Source organism: Pogona vitticeps, chromosome 2, assembly GCF_051106095.1.
Source record: "Pogona vitticeps strain Pit_001003342236 chromosome 2, PviZW2.1, whole genome shotgun sequence".
NCBI lineage: Eukaryota > Metazoa > Chordata > Lepidosauria > Squamata > Agamidae > Pogona > Pogona vitticeps.
This window is the reverse complement of record NC_135784.1, coordinates 27,458,443-27,473,604: the sequence shown is the minus strand read 5'-3', so window position 1 is coordinate 27,473,604 and position 15,162 is coordinate 27,458,443. Positions and strand designations below refer to the sequence as shown.

Genomic DNA, 15,162 nt, shown 5'->3' with positions numbered 1-15,162 from the left:
ATAAAGCCTGTACCGTCCAGTAATGGGGAACGTCATGGGTCATATTTGCTGGGTTGTTCTGAGAACTGCAGTCCGGAAAAGGGTAGCCTTCCTAAACTCTGGCCTAGTTAACCTTAGCCATTCTAAAGGAGGATGATAAGCATTGCAATCCAGTGGCAAGCAGAAAGCTATAGATCTATAGCTATCTGTCTATAGCTATCTATTTCTATAGCTATAGGAAGCTATATATTGTCATGGGTCTAAAGCAGTGGTTCCCAATCTTGGGTCCCCAGATGTTCTTAGACTAAACCTCCAGAAGCCTTCACCACTCATTGTGATGGCCAGGATTTTTTTTTTTGTAATCCAAAAACATCTGGGGGCCCCAGATTGAGAAGCACTGGAAAGTTTTGTTTTCAGAGCTGGGGGCCTGACAGAGTAGCTAGTAATGTGGAGCGATCATCTCCTCTAGTCACTCACATGAGCCAATGCCTCACACACAGTGATTTGCACTGTACATAGCTCCTATGGAGAGCAAGTCAGCACACATATTATCAATCCATCAATCCATTTCTTTCTACTGTGCACCTCTACTTTGCTTTGCAATTGGACTTGATTAGATTTATTCATAAATGGTGAAGCAGAAAACTATTGCAGGCCTTAGACTCAATCCCTCTGATAACCCGAAGGAGATTAAAGTTACCTATTGTTTTTCCAGGGATCCATTCACATGAATTGGATGAAGCTGGTGCATTGGGACCATTTTGCACATTTTCAATCTGAAAAACTTTCAAAATATGTTCAGATTAGGAGAAGGGAGGCAGGAGATAGATACAGTATATCACAGAAGCAAGTACATCCCCTCACATTTCATAAATATTTTAGTATATCTTTTCATGTGACAACACTGAAGAAATGACACTTGGCTACAATATAAAGCAGTGAGTATACAGGTTGTATAACAGTGTCAATGTGCTATCCCCTCAAAATAACACAAAACACAGCCATTAATGTCTAAACCGCTGGCAACAAAAGTGAGTACACCCCTAAGTGACAATGTCCAAATTGGGCACAAAGTGTCAATATTTTGTGTGGCTACCATTATGTTCCAACACTGCATTAATCCTCTTGGGCATAGAGTTCACCAGAGCTTCACAGGTTGCCACTGGAGTCCTCTTCCACTCCTTCATCATGACATCACAGACCTGGTGGATGTTAGAGACCTTGCGCACCTCCACCTTCCATTTCAGGATGCCCCACAGATGCTCAATAGGGTTTAGGTCTGGAGACATGCTTGGCCAGTCCATCACCTTTACCCTCAGCTTCTTTAGCACGGCAGCAGTCATTTTGGAGGTGTGTTTAGAGTCATTATCATGTTGGAATACTGCCCTGCAGCCCAGTCTCCAAAGGGAGGGGATCATGCTTTGTTTCAGTATGTCACCGTACATGTTGCCATTCAGGGTTCCCTCAATGAACTGTAGCTCCCCAGTGCCGGCAGCACTCATGCAGCCCCAGACCATGAAAAGATATACTAAAATATTTATGAAATGTGAGGGGGTGTACTCACTTCTGTGCTGAAGATAGATAGATAGATAGATAGATAGATAGATAGATAGATAGATAGATAGATAGATAGATAGATAGATAGATAGATAGATAGATAGATAGATAGATAGATAGATAGATAGATAGATAGATAGATAGATAGATAGATAGATAGATAGATAGATAGATGAGCTGTAGCAGCTGAGTTTTAGCCTACAAATCCTCCATAATGGACTTCTCCCATGATTGGGAGCCCAAATGGCTAACATCCTTTGACCAGGTTGCAGTCCAACATAACCCCACATGGTTAAAGCTGCATCCTGCATGCCAATGTTTACTGCCATACCTTCCTCTAACTGCCCTTTCCCCTTCAGCTTTGGCCTGGGGAGACTCCTAGTTGACCCATAAGAAAAGCAAGATACTGTAGTAGAAACTGTAATCATATCTTTAGCAGGAGTTGTTAAAGGTCTTAACATGTGTCTTTAGAAAACATCCAAGGCCTGGAGAAATTTAGTCACCAATTACCAAGCAACTTAGCTTCCAAAAAGCCATGATAACAATTATTACAGCTAGCTGTCTATCAAGCCTCTTCATAGAAGACCCCATCTTAACAAGGTATTCATCCTTTATAAGTGGTTAAGCTGCAGCACTGCAATTCAGACCCTGCACATGGCCTGAGTTTGCTTCTGATGGGCTCAGGTAGCTGGCTTGAGGCTGACTCAGCCTTCCATCCTTGCAAAGTTGTTAAACGGAGTACAGTACTCAGCTTGCTGGGTGTGCGTGTGTCAATGTGTAGCCTGCATAAATAAATTGCAAACCAACCAGAGAGTGCTTTAAGCACTATGGGGCTTTATAATAGTACTGGTAAAGTCGATGTTTCTATTCCCCTCCCACCGTCTCCTCTGGTGCCAGCTGGGCTTGTGGAAATACAACTGATAAAACTTTTCCTGATGTGGGGATAAATTAATGGGAAAAGCCTCACCTGCCATATTTTGTCATAAGACATTGGAGCTGAAGAAAAGGTAGCAGCCCTTCAGCAGGGCAGAACATAGTAGAAACCTACCGATCAGAAGAACGATTAGGACCACGTTCAGAGCAAGGCTTCCTGTCAGAAAAAGGGTCACTCCGATTTTCCAGACTTTTGAAACCGAACCTGTGAAAGGTACATTTAAAATTGTGAAAGCACAGCTGTGGTTTATGAAAACTACATGAGGACCTATAGCAAAATGATGCCATGTGGAGTGATCCTATTTTAGGGTTCCAGCTAGCTTTGACTTATTCCAGGAATGATACATTTCCCCCCTCACTTCCTGTGCCCTTCATTTTTTCCCCTCCACCCCTAACTATCAGTCAGCTCTGTTGCCACAAAATATATTTAGGGTTCATTAGATTATTCGTGACATCCCTGCCCTCCAATAGCTTTTTCTTTCCTCACAGATTTTTTTTGTACTTCTGCACACTTTGGAGTTCTCTGTTAGAATTTTGTTTTTTTTAAATCACCCATATTAATCAAGACATACATTAATAACAGACACATGGGACTTATAATTTTTCTGGCTTGGACAGTTTGAGCTTCAGAGTGAGAAGCTATTGAGAAACTGCTGGAGCAGTCTGGAAGCTAACCACATAAAATAATTATTCTAACAGATGTTAAAAAGAGGAACTTAAAGAGAAGTTAATCCAAACCACAAATAAGTGTGTTGCAACTTAAATAAGTTCCAAACTATAACTGGTAATGTGTGAGTGAAATGAGGTCCATAACTGACCCATATTCTGACTAAGGAATGAAGAGTCTGTGATTTGTGAGGATGATGCCTTCAGCAAGGTTACTTGGCACATCAAGAGACCTATTTAGGTAACTGCTATAACACTAAATTGGCTTACCGATCAACCAATTCATCTCTTAGTGATACGGGAATATTTAAAAACAAAATGAAACCAAAAATCCTCTGTATCCTCTTCGGTCTCCCCTTTGATGGGACAGCAGGAGGAGGTTTTTGATTTATTAATAAGTGGTTTGATCCTGAAGTGGCTTAAGTATAGCAGGCAAGCAATCTGCTTTGGTTTACTCCTGGTGATCATGCATCCCAGAACTGAACTAAAATGGAACAATTTTACTTGATCGAAAGAAAGAAAGAAAGAAAGAAAGAAAGAAAGAAAGAAAGAAAGAAAGAAAGAAAGAAAGAAAGCCCCCAACAAAGACCCCAAAATATGTGGGTAGACAAGGACAAGGGTCAGGCTGGTTTACAACTGTTCTGTATGTCATGTAGTCACCAGAAAAAGAATGAATTGGCCCATTCCCAAAGTGGACCAAACAGTGCTGTCTGACTTCACCCTTGCTCAAGCTCAATTTGTTTAAAAGTTTGGCACTATTCTGTAGGGTGGCCACACTATTCTTTTAGGGAGGACGGGGCTCCATTTTAAGGAAAGTCAGAGGGCATTTCCCCTTTACAAGGTGCCCTCCATTTGTAGGGCTGTCCAGTTCAAGTCTGTTATACAGTGGACCCTCAATTTACAGATGGCTCGACTTACAGACTTTTCAAGTTACAGACTTCTCTGACTGCAAAATTTAGGTTCAACTTGCAGCTAGAGAATCGACCTACAGACCAGAAAAAAAACAAAATGGAACAAAAATGGCCGGTTATGGCATTAATCGGTTTTCAGTGCATTGTAGGTCAATGGAGACTCGACCTACAGACTTTTCGACCTGCAGCCACTGTTCCAATATGGATTAATTCCCTAAGTAGAGGGTCCACTGTAAAGAGGAAGAGGAAGGAAGAGCAGGAACCGGGACATTCCTCACCCATTGTGAATATCTGGACTCAGCAGGTTCATCGCACAGCTGGTTCCAGTTCATCTGTCTGCATGAAATGTGTGGCCGTTCTGTTTTAAGTAGGAAAAATCATGTCGAATTTTGCATCTTTGCAAAAAATAAATGGCCAAATCCTATGAATTATGCCCTCCAATATAACATAATTGTCATAAATTTGGAAGTTTGTGCAAATATTTGTTCCCCACAGCAAATGCTCATGTTGGCTTCTTAATTTGCGGCTATTTGCCATCAGGATTTACAGCAATTCTATTATATGTGCATCAAAGTGCAATAGGATTTTGGCCAAAACATGCAACTTTATGCAAATTCATGTATCCTCTTTTGTCCTTACGGTGATCTATGGCTTCCTTTGTGGTGATGTATAAGTGCCCATCCCTAAAACTACAGATGAAGACAAAGACCTGAATCTGATAGGATGCAGAGGAAGTTCTGCAAAGAAAGGAGATGGTGTGATCTCATATTAGCCCAGATTCAATTTAGTCTACAATCCAGTCTTTTCTAACTGCAGAAATTACTTGCTAGGAGAAGTGAATAAGTATCCTCACACTTTTAAACAAAAAATAATAATTCACAACAATCATTAACACTGGAAAAACAGAACTAGTGAAAATACTTGAAAAGCAGTCATAGAGAGGAGGGGCAAGTGTTTGTTCTCAGTTATCACAGAGTGCAGAACATGTAATAACGGGTTCGAGTTACAGGAAGGCAGATTTAGGCTGAATATCAAGAAAAACTTCTTAACTGATAGAACAGGTCAAGAATGGAAGCAATTCCCCCAGGAAGTGGTGAGTGCTCCAACACTGGAGGCATTCAAGAGAAAATTGGATAACTATCTCTCAGATCTGCTTTGATTTGGATTCCTGCACTGATCAGGGGGTTGGACTCGATGGCTTTATAGGCCCCTTCCAACTCTCTTATTCCATGATTCTATTATTCTATGATAGTAAAAAACCACAAATGGTTGTAATGTAATAACAAACATGACACACTTCCCCCCCTCCAAAAATTTTTTTCTATATATACTCCTTGTGTAATTGCAGACGTTTCCTTGTGGCTTGAGCTGAGGCAAGAACTGTTAACAGCATGACACTGTGCCTTTTCTTATATTATGTAAGATTACGGCTTCAAAATGTGTAGTGGAGAAACAACCACAGTACTGAACATCAGACTGAAAACAGATTTTAGTCAGACACGTGGGAACAGAGAAACAAGGTTGCAACCAGCCAACGGATCCCTCTTCCAGAACATTATTTTCCCTCAGAGTCTTAGGTCTCCGCCTGCGGAGCCCGAGGTTGGAAGTTTGATGCCTCACAGTGCCTTCTGAGGTAAAACTCTGCCTGTGTGGCCTTGGGCAAGCTGTACAGTCCCAGAGCTGAAGAAGAGAAAGGTAAATCACTTCTGAGTACTATCTACCTGGAAAACCTTGAAAAGGGTTGCTGTAAGTCAGAAGCGACTCGACAGCACACAACACATACACACAATATTCCCCAGTTTTATCAAGACTGATGGGATTTCAAAGAGACCTAAACACCTCTAACTGCAAGATGGAGGTGCTTCAAAAGTTCAGCCAATATTTCTTTTAATAGAGTTACACACACACACACACACACACACACACACACACAAACACAGGCCCAATGTAGTGCAGTGCAGTGGTCAGAGTGTTGGGCTAGGCTTGTGAAATACAGTAGCAGGCAACCCCAATCTACTTCTCCTCTCTCAGGCTAATCTACCTCTTAGGTTTGTTGTGCGCCTAAGGACGGGAGGGGGAAAGCCATGGGGCTGTGAATTAGGCATAGCAAAAATTTATGGGGCTGTTAAACAGGCAGTGCAAAATTTGGCTTTGTTGTTTGTCACACTCCCAGGCGAACACATTTGAAACCAACCCACAATGTGCGCATAGGCTAAGCTTAAATGGTGCCCCCTCAACAGATGTTTCTGTCCTAAAAGCTATTGCCCTCTGAGGGCTAGAATTTTCTTTGAAAGGGGTATCCCCTTTCAATTAGCATGTGAGGCTTTTAGTGTTTTATCTCCAGTTAGTAAAAAGGGCAAACGGGGGTGGGGGGTTGCCGTGGGGGAGCTTTAAGCCTCTCACATCTATGTCCAGAGGTTCTGCTAGGGATCTTTTCTATGTCTGCTTACTTTGGAGTACAAAAGGAGTACAGTTAGACCACAGTATCTGTGGGGGATCAGTTCTGAGGGTCCCCTTCCCACAGATGCCGAAAAACACAAAAGTAATGAGCGCTATGGTCTCTGGCTCCTTTTAGTGGGCAGTCCTGCTAAATACACCCTGGAAATACAGATCAATAAATTTCGGGGTTTTTTAATTTAGTATTTTCAGCCAGTGGATAAGTGGATCAGCGGATAATGATCCCGCAGATAGGGGGTCCTATTGTAAACTGGGCAATGTTAAATGTATGTGTTACCTTATCCACGCAGCAGAACATTTATTTGACTATTTGAGTCTGTCCTAGGCTGGAAGAACGTCCTTTGCTGTGGGTTACCCGCAAACCCGTGCTATCCCACTTTGTCACACATGGCCCCATTGCAGACTGTTATTTTTTCTAATGTTTTAATCTGGGTGGGTGCTGTGGACTGTGCACAACATCTCCTGACACTGGAGAGTGTTGGTTCACCCCTAGAAAGACCACTGAAATGTGAAGAACTAGAAATATGAAATTTTGTACAGGTGCCAAGAAACCTTATGCTACTGGGTGGGTTATCTCTCAACAAGCTGCACTAATGCAATCTGGATGCCGTAGTAGTAGACAGTAGTAGACAGACCTTTAAAACAGTAAAAGCCATTAGCACAACATTTTTGCACAGATAACTACTGATTTTCCAACTTGAATAACTGGATTCTTTCATGACTGGCCACGCTGACTAGGCACATTCTGAGACTCGTATAGTCCAAGAAAGTCACATTTCTATCCCACAAATACTGGGTGAATAGAAAAAATAAAGCAATGAAGGGAAAAATAGTGAATAAGAAGAAGAGAGAATGATAACACTGTTCTTTTTTGCTGGCCTTCCTCTGGGCCCCACCACCTTCACAAGTGCGTTTGGTGGAGACATGGAAGAGAGGTGGAGTTAGGAGAAAGGACTGACGAGGCATCAACCCTGGAATATGCTGAATAATAGGGTGGAGAGAGAAAGGGGGGAGAGAGAAGGGGTGGTGGTGAAAGAGAATTTGGCGTGGGGGAGATAAGAGAGGGGGGACTTGGGTGAGAATGGGCCTAATCCTCTCCGGAGGGGGGAAGACAAGCACATTTGCTGGCATACTATATCTCATAGCATGTTGTTTAGAGCAGTGGTCCCCAGCCTTGGGCCTCCAGATGTTCTTGGACTTCGACTCCCAGAAATCCTGGCCAGCAGAGATGGTGGCGAAGGCTCCTGGGAGTTGTAGTTCAATAACATCTGGAGGCCCAAGGTTGGGGACCACTGGTTTAGAGCACAAATATACGATGTTTCATTCTTGCCCCTTCTTCCCTGAAACACCTCAGGGCACATTTATAGTTGCTTCCCCTCTTTCATGATGAGCCTACGAGTTAAATTAGCAAGAAAATAAAATTACTGGCCCAAGTGGAGCTTTATGGTTGAGCCGCAGGGTTTTGAAACTGTATCTCCTGACTCTTATTAGTCTAACCACAATTCTGCTTCTTCCAATACCTTCTGTCTTTTGGGGAGCTGGCGGAAGAGTGTAGACACTTCTTCGCGCTGGATCGATCGCCATGTATCCCTCTTCGTCCTCCATCTGATCTTTCCTCCAGGCTGGTTTTCAAAGGAATCTGGAGAGGTAGCAGCAGACTTTGTAGGCAAGGTGGTTCCTGAAAGTCTGGTCTTCTGCTTGTGGAATGGAAATGGAAGATGTTCCTCTGACTAACGCTTCAGCAAAAATAGTACGCATTCCCCCTCCCCCCAAAATTACATAACTGTTGATGCAAGGCCAACCCCACTACCACAATTTGGTGCAAAGAAGCCTTCTTCAGTTGTCACATATATCATCTGAAAACAACCACAGGATTAGTAATACATCCTTCCTCTTTTAGGTTTACGTCTGGATCACAAGGAACTACAACCCACACACTCTTTTGTGTTTCCTTCTGCCAAGAAAAGACAAATATTGTCTTTTTTAATGATGTAAGCCGCATTGAGTCCTTTTGGGCAGAGGGGAACATGCTATGGGAATTAATTTGGATTGTTTGTAATCTTTTAAGACTGATAACTACAAGAAATGGAGTACAGAATAAATTTAAGTATGTTAGGATATGAAATTAGCTGGTGTTTAGAGCCTAGATGGTAAAATATTGTTTAAGCAAGATGCACTGAGCATTTGTTAAGCTTTCCATCAACCTATGATAGCGATATGTTTCCTGGTGTCCACATGACACAGGGCTGAAATTGACATCAGCAGAGGCAGAAAGGGTCTTCCCTCTTCCCTGCTGGTTCTGTGTTGTACAGGTATCTTAATTTTCAGCTGAAATGGGTGATTCCTCCATGCAATTATCTCAGTACTGACCTTTGGTCACTGCTGCTTCGGCACAGCGCCTCACCCCCGGCTGGCAAGTGTGTTTCCATTTAGCTCCTTCTTGGCAAGATACCCCATTTTCCCGAAAATGAGACCTAACCTGAAAATAAGCCCTAGTAGGATTTTTTTCAGGATGCTCATAATATAAGCCTACCCCTGAAATAAGCCCCCCGTTAAGTGAAACCCCACCCTCCACCATTGTGCAGCAACCAGAAGAAGATGTTGTACATTAAAAAAAAAAAAAATCTCATGAAAACAAGCCCTAATCCATTTTTGAAGCAAAAATTAATATAAGATCCTGTCTTATTTTTGGGGAAACACGGTAGCAAACTCTGCTTTGATCACATGTCACCCTGGATCTGCCATATGATGAGCACAAGATTTCCTGCAGAGGACGAAACCACATAAAAAGGCTGATTCCAATTTGTTCTCTTCTTTCCAGCTTCTTTCTGGTCTCTTACTGATCTGCACCTGATCTGGAAAAAGGCAAATGCTGGGCCTCAAGCTTCCCAGTAAATTCTTGTCTGCTGATCTGTAAGAAGGTGCTAAAGACCTCTGTTCCTTTGGACTACAGGTCCCATCAATCCCCCTTTCCCAGCAACCATTGGGTGCCTTCCTTTTCCAAGAGAACTAGGCCCAAGCCTGCCCTGTGCTAGGTTCAAGGTTTTCTAGCCCAGTCCTCCTCCAGAGGAGCACAATGTGGGTGTCAATCTGACAGGTGGAACTCCCAGAATAGAGAATTCTGGGATTTAGTCCAAATGAAAATGAGAGCACATGCTTAATAATTACATATAACATAATTACTAACATTGCGAGCTGCCTTGGCTCCACTTATTGGGAGAAAGGTGGCCAATAAAACACACACACACACACACACACACACACACACACACACACACACACACGAGAATAGTTATGCAGTTTGAAAGCTGACAGTGAAGAAATTAAAATAGTTAAAATTTCCATACCTTAATTCAGTGAAGACCGCAGCTAAGATTGAGACTCAGAAGGACAGCTGTGAAGGAAGTACAAAATATCTGGAAGTATCAAAATATGGAAACAAAGACCAAGATCCCTCCTTGCTAGTAGGATTGTTATATTACTGATTTATTCAGCTGCCTCCCAGCTCCCATAAATTTTAGACTATCATCTGGCTTGGATTCCAAGGTTTCATTTGTACACAGAAAGTTGAGACTCTAGCACTTCTAGAACTGGACGTAACAGGCAGTGCTTTAATCTGCTTTCCACAAGGTTAGCGAACAAACTGATGCCACTTAGTTTCTCAATTTAATGTTGCAACCTTGAATACTGTTGAAATCAGTTTGGAAAAACCTGTTTGCAGAGGTACCTGCATTATTTCTATGCACACAATGCATAATAATAGTCATGTGTCACCAAGTCAGTTTGACTTTTCAGAGTTTCCTACGTAGGTAGAGAGTACTCAGAAGTGGTTTACTATTTCCTTCTTCTGCCCCTAGAACTATGAAGTTTGCCCAAGGCCAACTAGGCTGGCTGTACTCACAGGACACACCGTGGGGAATCAAATTCCCATCATCTGGCTTCGCAACCAGATACCTAGAAAGCCATTAACCCATAACCCATGCATGCTGGGGGGGGGGGACTTTGGAAATCCCAGTTCAAAAAAGGAACTTTTCAAAGCTGTGAAATTATGCATCTTATTTGCAATTCCTACTTTGGTAGTGAGTTGAATTTGATTATGTTTGGGGCTCCTTCCAACTCTACAAGTCAGTTTATATCCGTTTTTGAGAGCTTAGTTGAGAGCTGAACCAGGTTCTGTGTTGACAGAAGGTACAACTGGCCGAAAACAAATAGATACATTAAAAATGGAGGAGTGGGAAGCAAAGTTATTATAAAATTTTACTTATTATTTTAGTAATAGGTTTTTATTAATAAGTAATAATTATTTTTATCCTCCATACAAAGCACGTTACCATAGTCTTTCGAGACTGAAGGATGCCTAACTATTTTAGTTATTGCTGAGCTGGTAGTGGCTGTGTGTTTTAAATTTCTCGAAAGATCTTAAGAAGGAACTTGTTCCACATGTTTGTCTTGATACGGCCCTTTGAACTGTTAATGTACTTCATTTGTATTACATGAAAAATGTGTGTTAATTACTGTGTTCTGCAATTTTGTATTGTATTTAAATTGCGAATGATTTATATACTATATAAATTATCATGCCAAAATTTGGAGAATTGGAACCAGCATCATCATCTTAGAACTGCAGATCTGGAAGGGACCCTCTGGGTCATCGAGTCCAGCCCCTGTCAAAGTGGGGATTGGAATCGAACCCGCACCCTCCGGCTCAGCAGCCAGAAAACTAGACACTAAAGGAGGAATATAGCAAATGAACGTTGTATTATCCTGTGTGGATGTGAAAGCTGCACAATGAAGACAGGGAAAAACACCAGATACATTTGATAAATGTTTCTGAAGGAGGGTGGCACAACGCATCATTGCAGAATAAGATGGAAAGAGGAGAAGAAACCGCCCCCCCGTCTCTGGTTGGGAGACAGAAGGACTACAATTCCCAGCAGCGACTGGGAAGTTTCGCGAGTCTTTTGAGCACCTTTTCATCTGATTGGCTACGGTGGGGGAGCATGTCTATTATCGGGATGCATGATTGGCCAGCCTGGAAAAGGGAGCATGTTTGAAGCAGTTGCAAAATTGCTCGGGGGGGGGGGTATCTTTGGCTCCCTCCCACCACTCGTGCAGGTAAACTCGGAGGGTGGCGTCGCAGAACTGGAAGGACCGGGAGTTTCATGGTAATATTTCCCAGCAACGGCAACGTCTGCCAGGATCACACCCCCGCCTGTGGGCCCTCCACGGAGAGCCCTCTCCCTGACCCCAGAGATGATGGGCAGGAGCGGCGGGAGAAAGCAGCGCCTCTCTTTCCTCCCTTTTGCTACCCTTTGATCGCTTGCTTGCTGCCCCTTTTTTTTTGAATGATGCAGGTTGGGCGCGATGGGGAGGAAAGTTCCCCCTAAAAGGAGCGCACGAGGAGCTGCCTGGACGCACTTCCAAAAAAAGTCTGAAGCTGGCCCGAAGGCACAACCCAGTATACTATGAAATGTGCATTCCTCTAAGAATCTTTCCTTCCCCCCCCCTCCAGTTTGGAAAACTGGTGAATAGCTGAAATGAAATGGAACAGTGTTCTTCAAAAGACGTAGCCGAAAATAATGTTCAACTATTTTGTTAAACCTGCCGGTTGTTTATTGTCACCTCAGCCTTTAGAATTTTGTGACCCACAGATATATATTTTCTCATAGTGTTTTACTGTCTGACATCTGGAACCATTCATTGGAAACTGCTACACAGTCATAATATTCGCTTGCGATGCTAACACACTACCGGTTGTTCGTGGTGATTGTGTGGTTTTGTGTGATTGCCTTCTTTCCAATATAAACATTGGTCCATCTTGCTCAGTATTGCTTGAGTGGCAGTGGCTCTCCAGGGTTTAATCCCTCCCCCCCCCAAACCCTTATGAAAGTAGCAGCGATAGGGACCTCATCTGACGAAACAGGAGGAGAAAGCCTGTTTTTCAGGCAGTTGATCCCAGCCGTCTTGAGTTTAAAGGAGCTCTGGTGTCTGTTTTAGATCTTGGTGGTCCATTTCCAACTTGAATGATAAAACAGCTCTGACGTGTAGAACTGATTCTCTGACTTGGCATAAAGCAGTTTACTAGACAAGATGAATTGAATCCACTTGATTTATGCTGGTGTAAGCAGTAAAAAGCTGCTAATTAATCCTAGTTAATTGAATTAGGTTTTCCATTAATTAATTGTCCTTGATGGAAAACCTAATTCAATTAACTAGGAATTCATTTGGGGACTTTTTAAATTAGTGGCTGTTCACAGATTTGAGTTATCCTCTTGCAACTCACCTGTTCAGTTGAGTTTCCAGCTGTAGTTGTTGGGATGCTTGAGAATAACATCCTTTCTTTTCCCCCAGTTATGACGGGTGTCAATGAAGATGGAAAAAAAAACACTGCTCTGTTTGAGCCAGAAAGAAAGAGTGGAGATTTCTGTTTCTAAAGTTTTTTTCCCTCCTTTACCTTCAGGAAGTGAAGAATGACATCCAACTCTCAACCACGAGTGTGGCCACTTTCCAGGACAAAGCAAAAAATGATTGGAGAGCCAGACCAGGTAGGAGATCTTCTGGGAGTCATTGAGGAGATGGAGAGAGGGACAGACAGAGGGGGCACTACCTGTACTGGGAGAGAGAAGCCAGTACTGGGAGAAAGAAACCAGCAGGGGATCCAACACATCTCTTCCTTCATTTCCCTCTCACAGAAAACATGGAAAGGTCTGTGCTGGTTCAGAACCAAAGGTCCACCTGGTTTATCTTATTTCTTTAATATTTTTACCCCCACCTTTCTCTTTGAAGAGGACCCAAGGCAGCTTACATCATCAAAAGACAATATTTAAAAGCTAAAAACTGTAAGTATACAGATACATTTTTAAAGGAGGAAAGAATTCTTCTGCTTGTAGAAGGACAACAAAGACGGGGCCACTCTGGCCCCCTGTGGGAGGGAGTTCCAGAGTCTGGGAGCATCAACAGAGAAGGACCTATCCTGTGTCCCCACCAAGCACACCTGTGAAGGTGGTGGGATTGAGTGAAAGTTTCCCCCCCCCCGAAAATCCCTAGGGCAGGCCCCTAAACACAGTCCTTTACATAGCTTGGACCGAAGTCGTTTAGGGCGTTATTGGTTTAAACCAGCACTATCTTCTCCAGACTGAAAGTCCACCCTCCCCCTTTTTCGCTGATCCTCAGCATCAAATACTCAAGAAGTTTCACTGTGGTATTTCTCTCTCAAATCAGTGAGTCATGTATGCCTTGAATAGTCTAATAAATTTTCTCATAGCCTTCACCTGAACTTGTGGCAGAGGCGCATTCTGTAAAGGAGCCTGCCTGCCGGATGCAGGTACAAAATACATAAGTGGCCATGGCTGACATTTTTTGTATTTCAAAAATGTAAAATGTCATCAACACCCTATGATTCACAAAGTGTTGCGTATCACAGAGAAAATTTGCCTGTCTATGGGGCTCCTAATAGAAGGTGGTTGCAGAAGTAATCTGGACAAGCAGCACATGACAAATTATCCTGTATCAGGAAGATCATATGTGTTGAACACCCACCCCCACTGTAAAGAGGAACTGATCATACCAAAGAGAAAGTTACTTCAATAAATACCATCCAGTTTGCTAGACTTCAACACACATGGAGTAAACCTTCTGTTCTCTGATCACCACACTTGCATTTTGAAAGCATAATCCTGAAATGTGGCTTAATGTTCATCATTTAGGGCTCTGTGATTATTTTTTGGGTATTGTTTGATAAATATTTGACTGCAAGCCAAAGACCTAGAAGAGGGCAGATCAGCAGAACTCTGTAGAAGTAGGGAAGTCCATGTTGACCTGGGCGAGTTTCCTTTGTATTTTCCCTCTGCATCTGAACCTCACAGTGGTTCCCAAGTGTGGGTCCCCAGATGTTCTTGAATTAAATATCCCAGAAGCCTTCACCGTGGGCTGTGCTGGCCAGGATTTCTGGGAGTTGTAGTCCAAGAATATCTGGGGAGCCAGGATGGGGAACTACTGCTTTAGAGGCACTGTGGAAACTGAGAAGGGGGGGTCTCTGTTGTTTCAGGGGCTTGTGGCCTTTGAAGACGTGGCCGTCTATTTCACGGAGAGCCAGGGGGCTTTGCTGGACCCAGAGCAAAAGGACTTGTATAAAAAGGTCATGGTGGAGAATTACGCGAATGTGACCTCCTTACCTGAAGAATTTGTCTCTACATTTGGTAAGAGGCTAGAAATTTCCATATCCGTTCCTGCTCATTGCTGCTCATTTTTTAAACAGGTTCCTCTGCTTATTCACGGCAAGAATGTTATTGTGTATTCCCAGCTAGAGTAGCCCCCATCGAAGCAGTGGGGGATTAAATGAATGTGGATTCAGCATTCAATAGCTGGTTCGGGGTCGGTCCAGTCTGGCACAATTTAAGCCAATGTGTTGATTTCTTCTGTTAGTACAATGGTTCCCAAATGTAGATAACCCAGGTGTTTTGGGCTACAACTCCCAGAAACTGTGGGAGTTGTTTTCACTGTTCCAGGGCTTTTAACAACAGCAGGACTGCAACTTCCAGAATCCTGACCAGTACAGCTGGGAGTAAAGGCTTCTGGGAAATGCAGTCCAAGAAAACTTGGGTTACACAATGTTCGTAACCACTGCATTATCGTATTCTCAACCTAACCCCAAGATATT

At 42.9% G+C, this 15,162-nt stretch overlaps 1 protein-coding gene and 1 long non-coding RNA gene across 3 annotated transcripts in view; one reads left to right on the top strand and one right to left on the bottom strand.

Moving 5' to 3' along the window:
* Positions 1–2,584: 2,584 nt before the first annotated feature.
* On the bottom strand, positions 2,585–10,016 carry LOC110070254 (uncharacterized). Of its 2 annotated transcripts, none has more exons than XR_013542701.1 (3): positions 9,851–10,016; positions 8,024–8,200; positions 2,585–2,674 (listed from the first exon to the last, which is right to left on the bottom strand). It is a non-coding gene; the product is annotated as an uncharacterized LOC110070254 (long non-coding RNA). The 2 variants fall into 2 exon arrangements; XR_012083381.2 differs by having other exon boundaries at positions 8,024–8,197; positions 9,851–9,986.
* Positions 10,017–10,272: 256 nt separating this feature from the next.
* LOC110070253 (uncharacterized) overlaps positions 10,273–15,162 on the top strand; it is a 32,842-nt gene continuing 27,952 nt past the window's right edge. Inside the window, exons 1-3 of the mRNA XM_078388652.1 lie at positions 10,273–11,668; positions 12,964–13,048; positions 14,551–14,701. Coding sequence (XP_078244778.1) covers positions 12,974–13,048; positions 14,551–14,701 — 226 coding nt within the window. The 5' untranslated portion in view covers positions 10,273–11,668; positions 12,964–12,973. The remainder of the gene's footprint in view (positions 11,669–12,963; positions 13,049–14,550; positions 14,702–15,162) is intronic.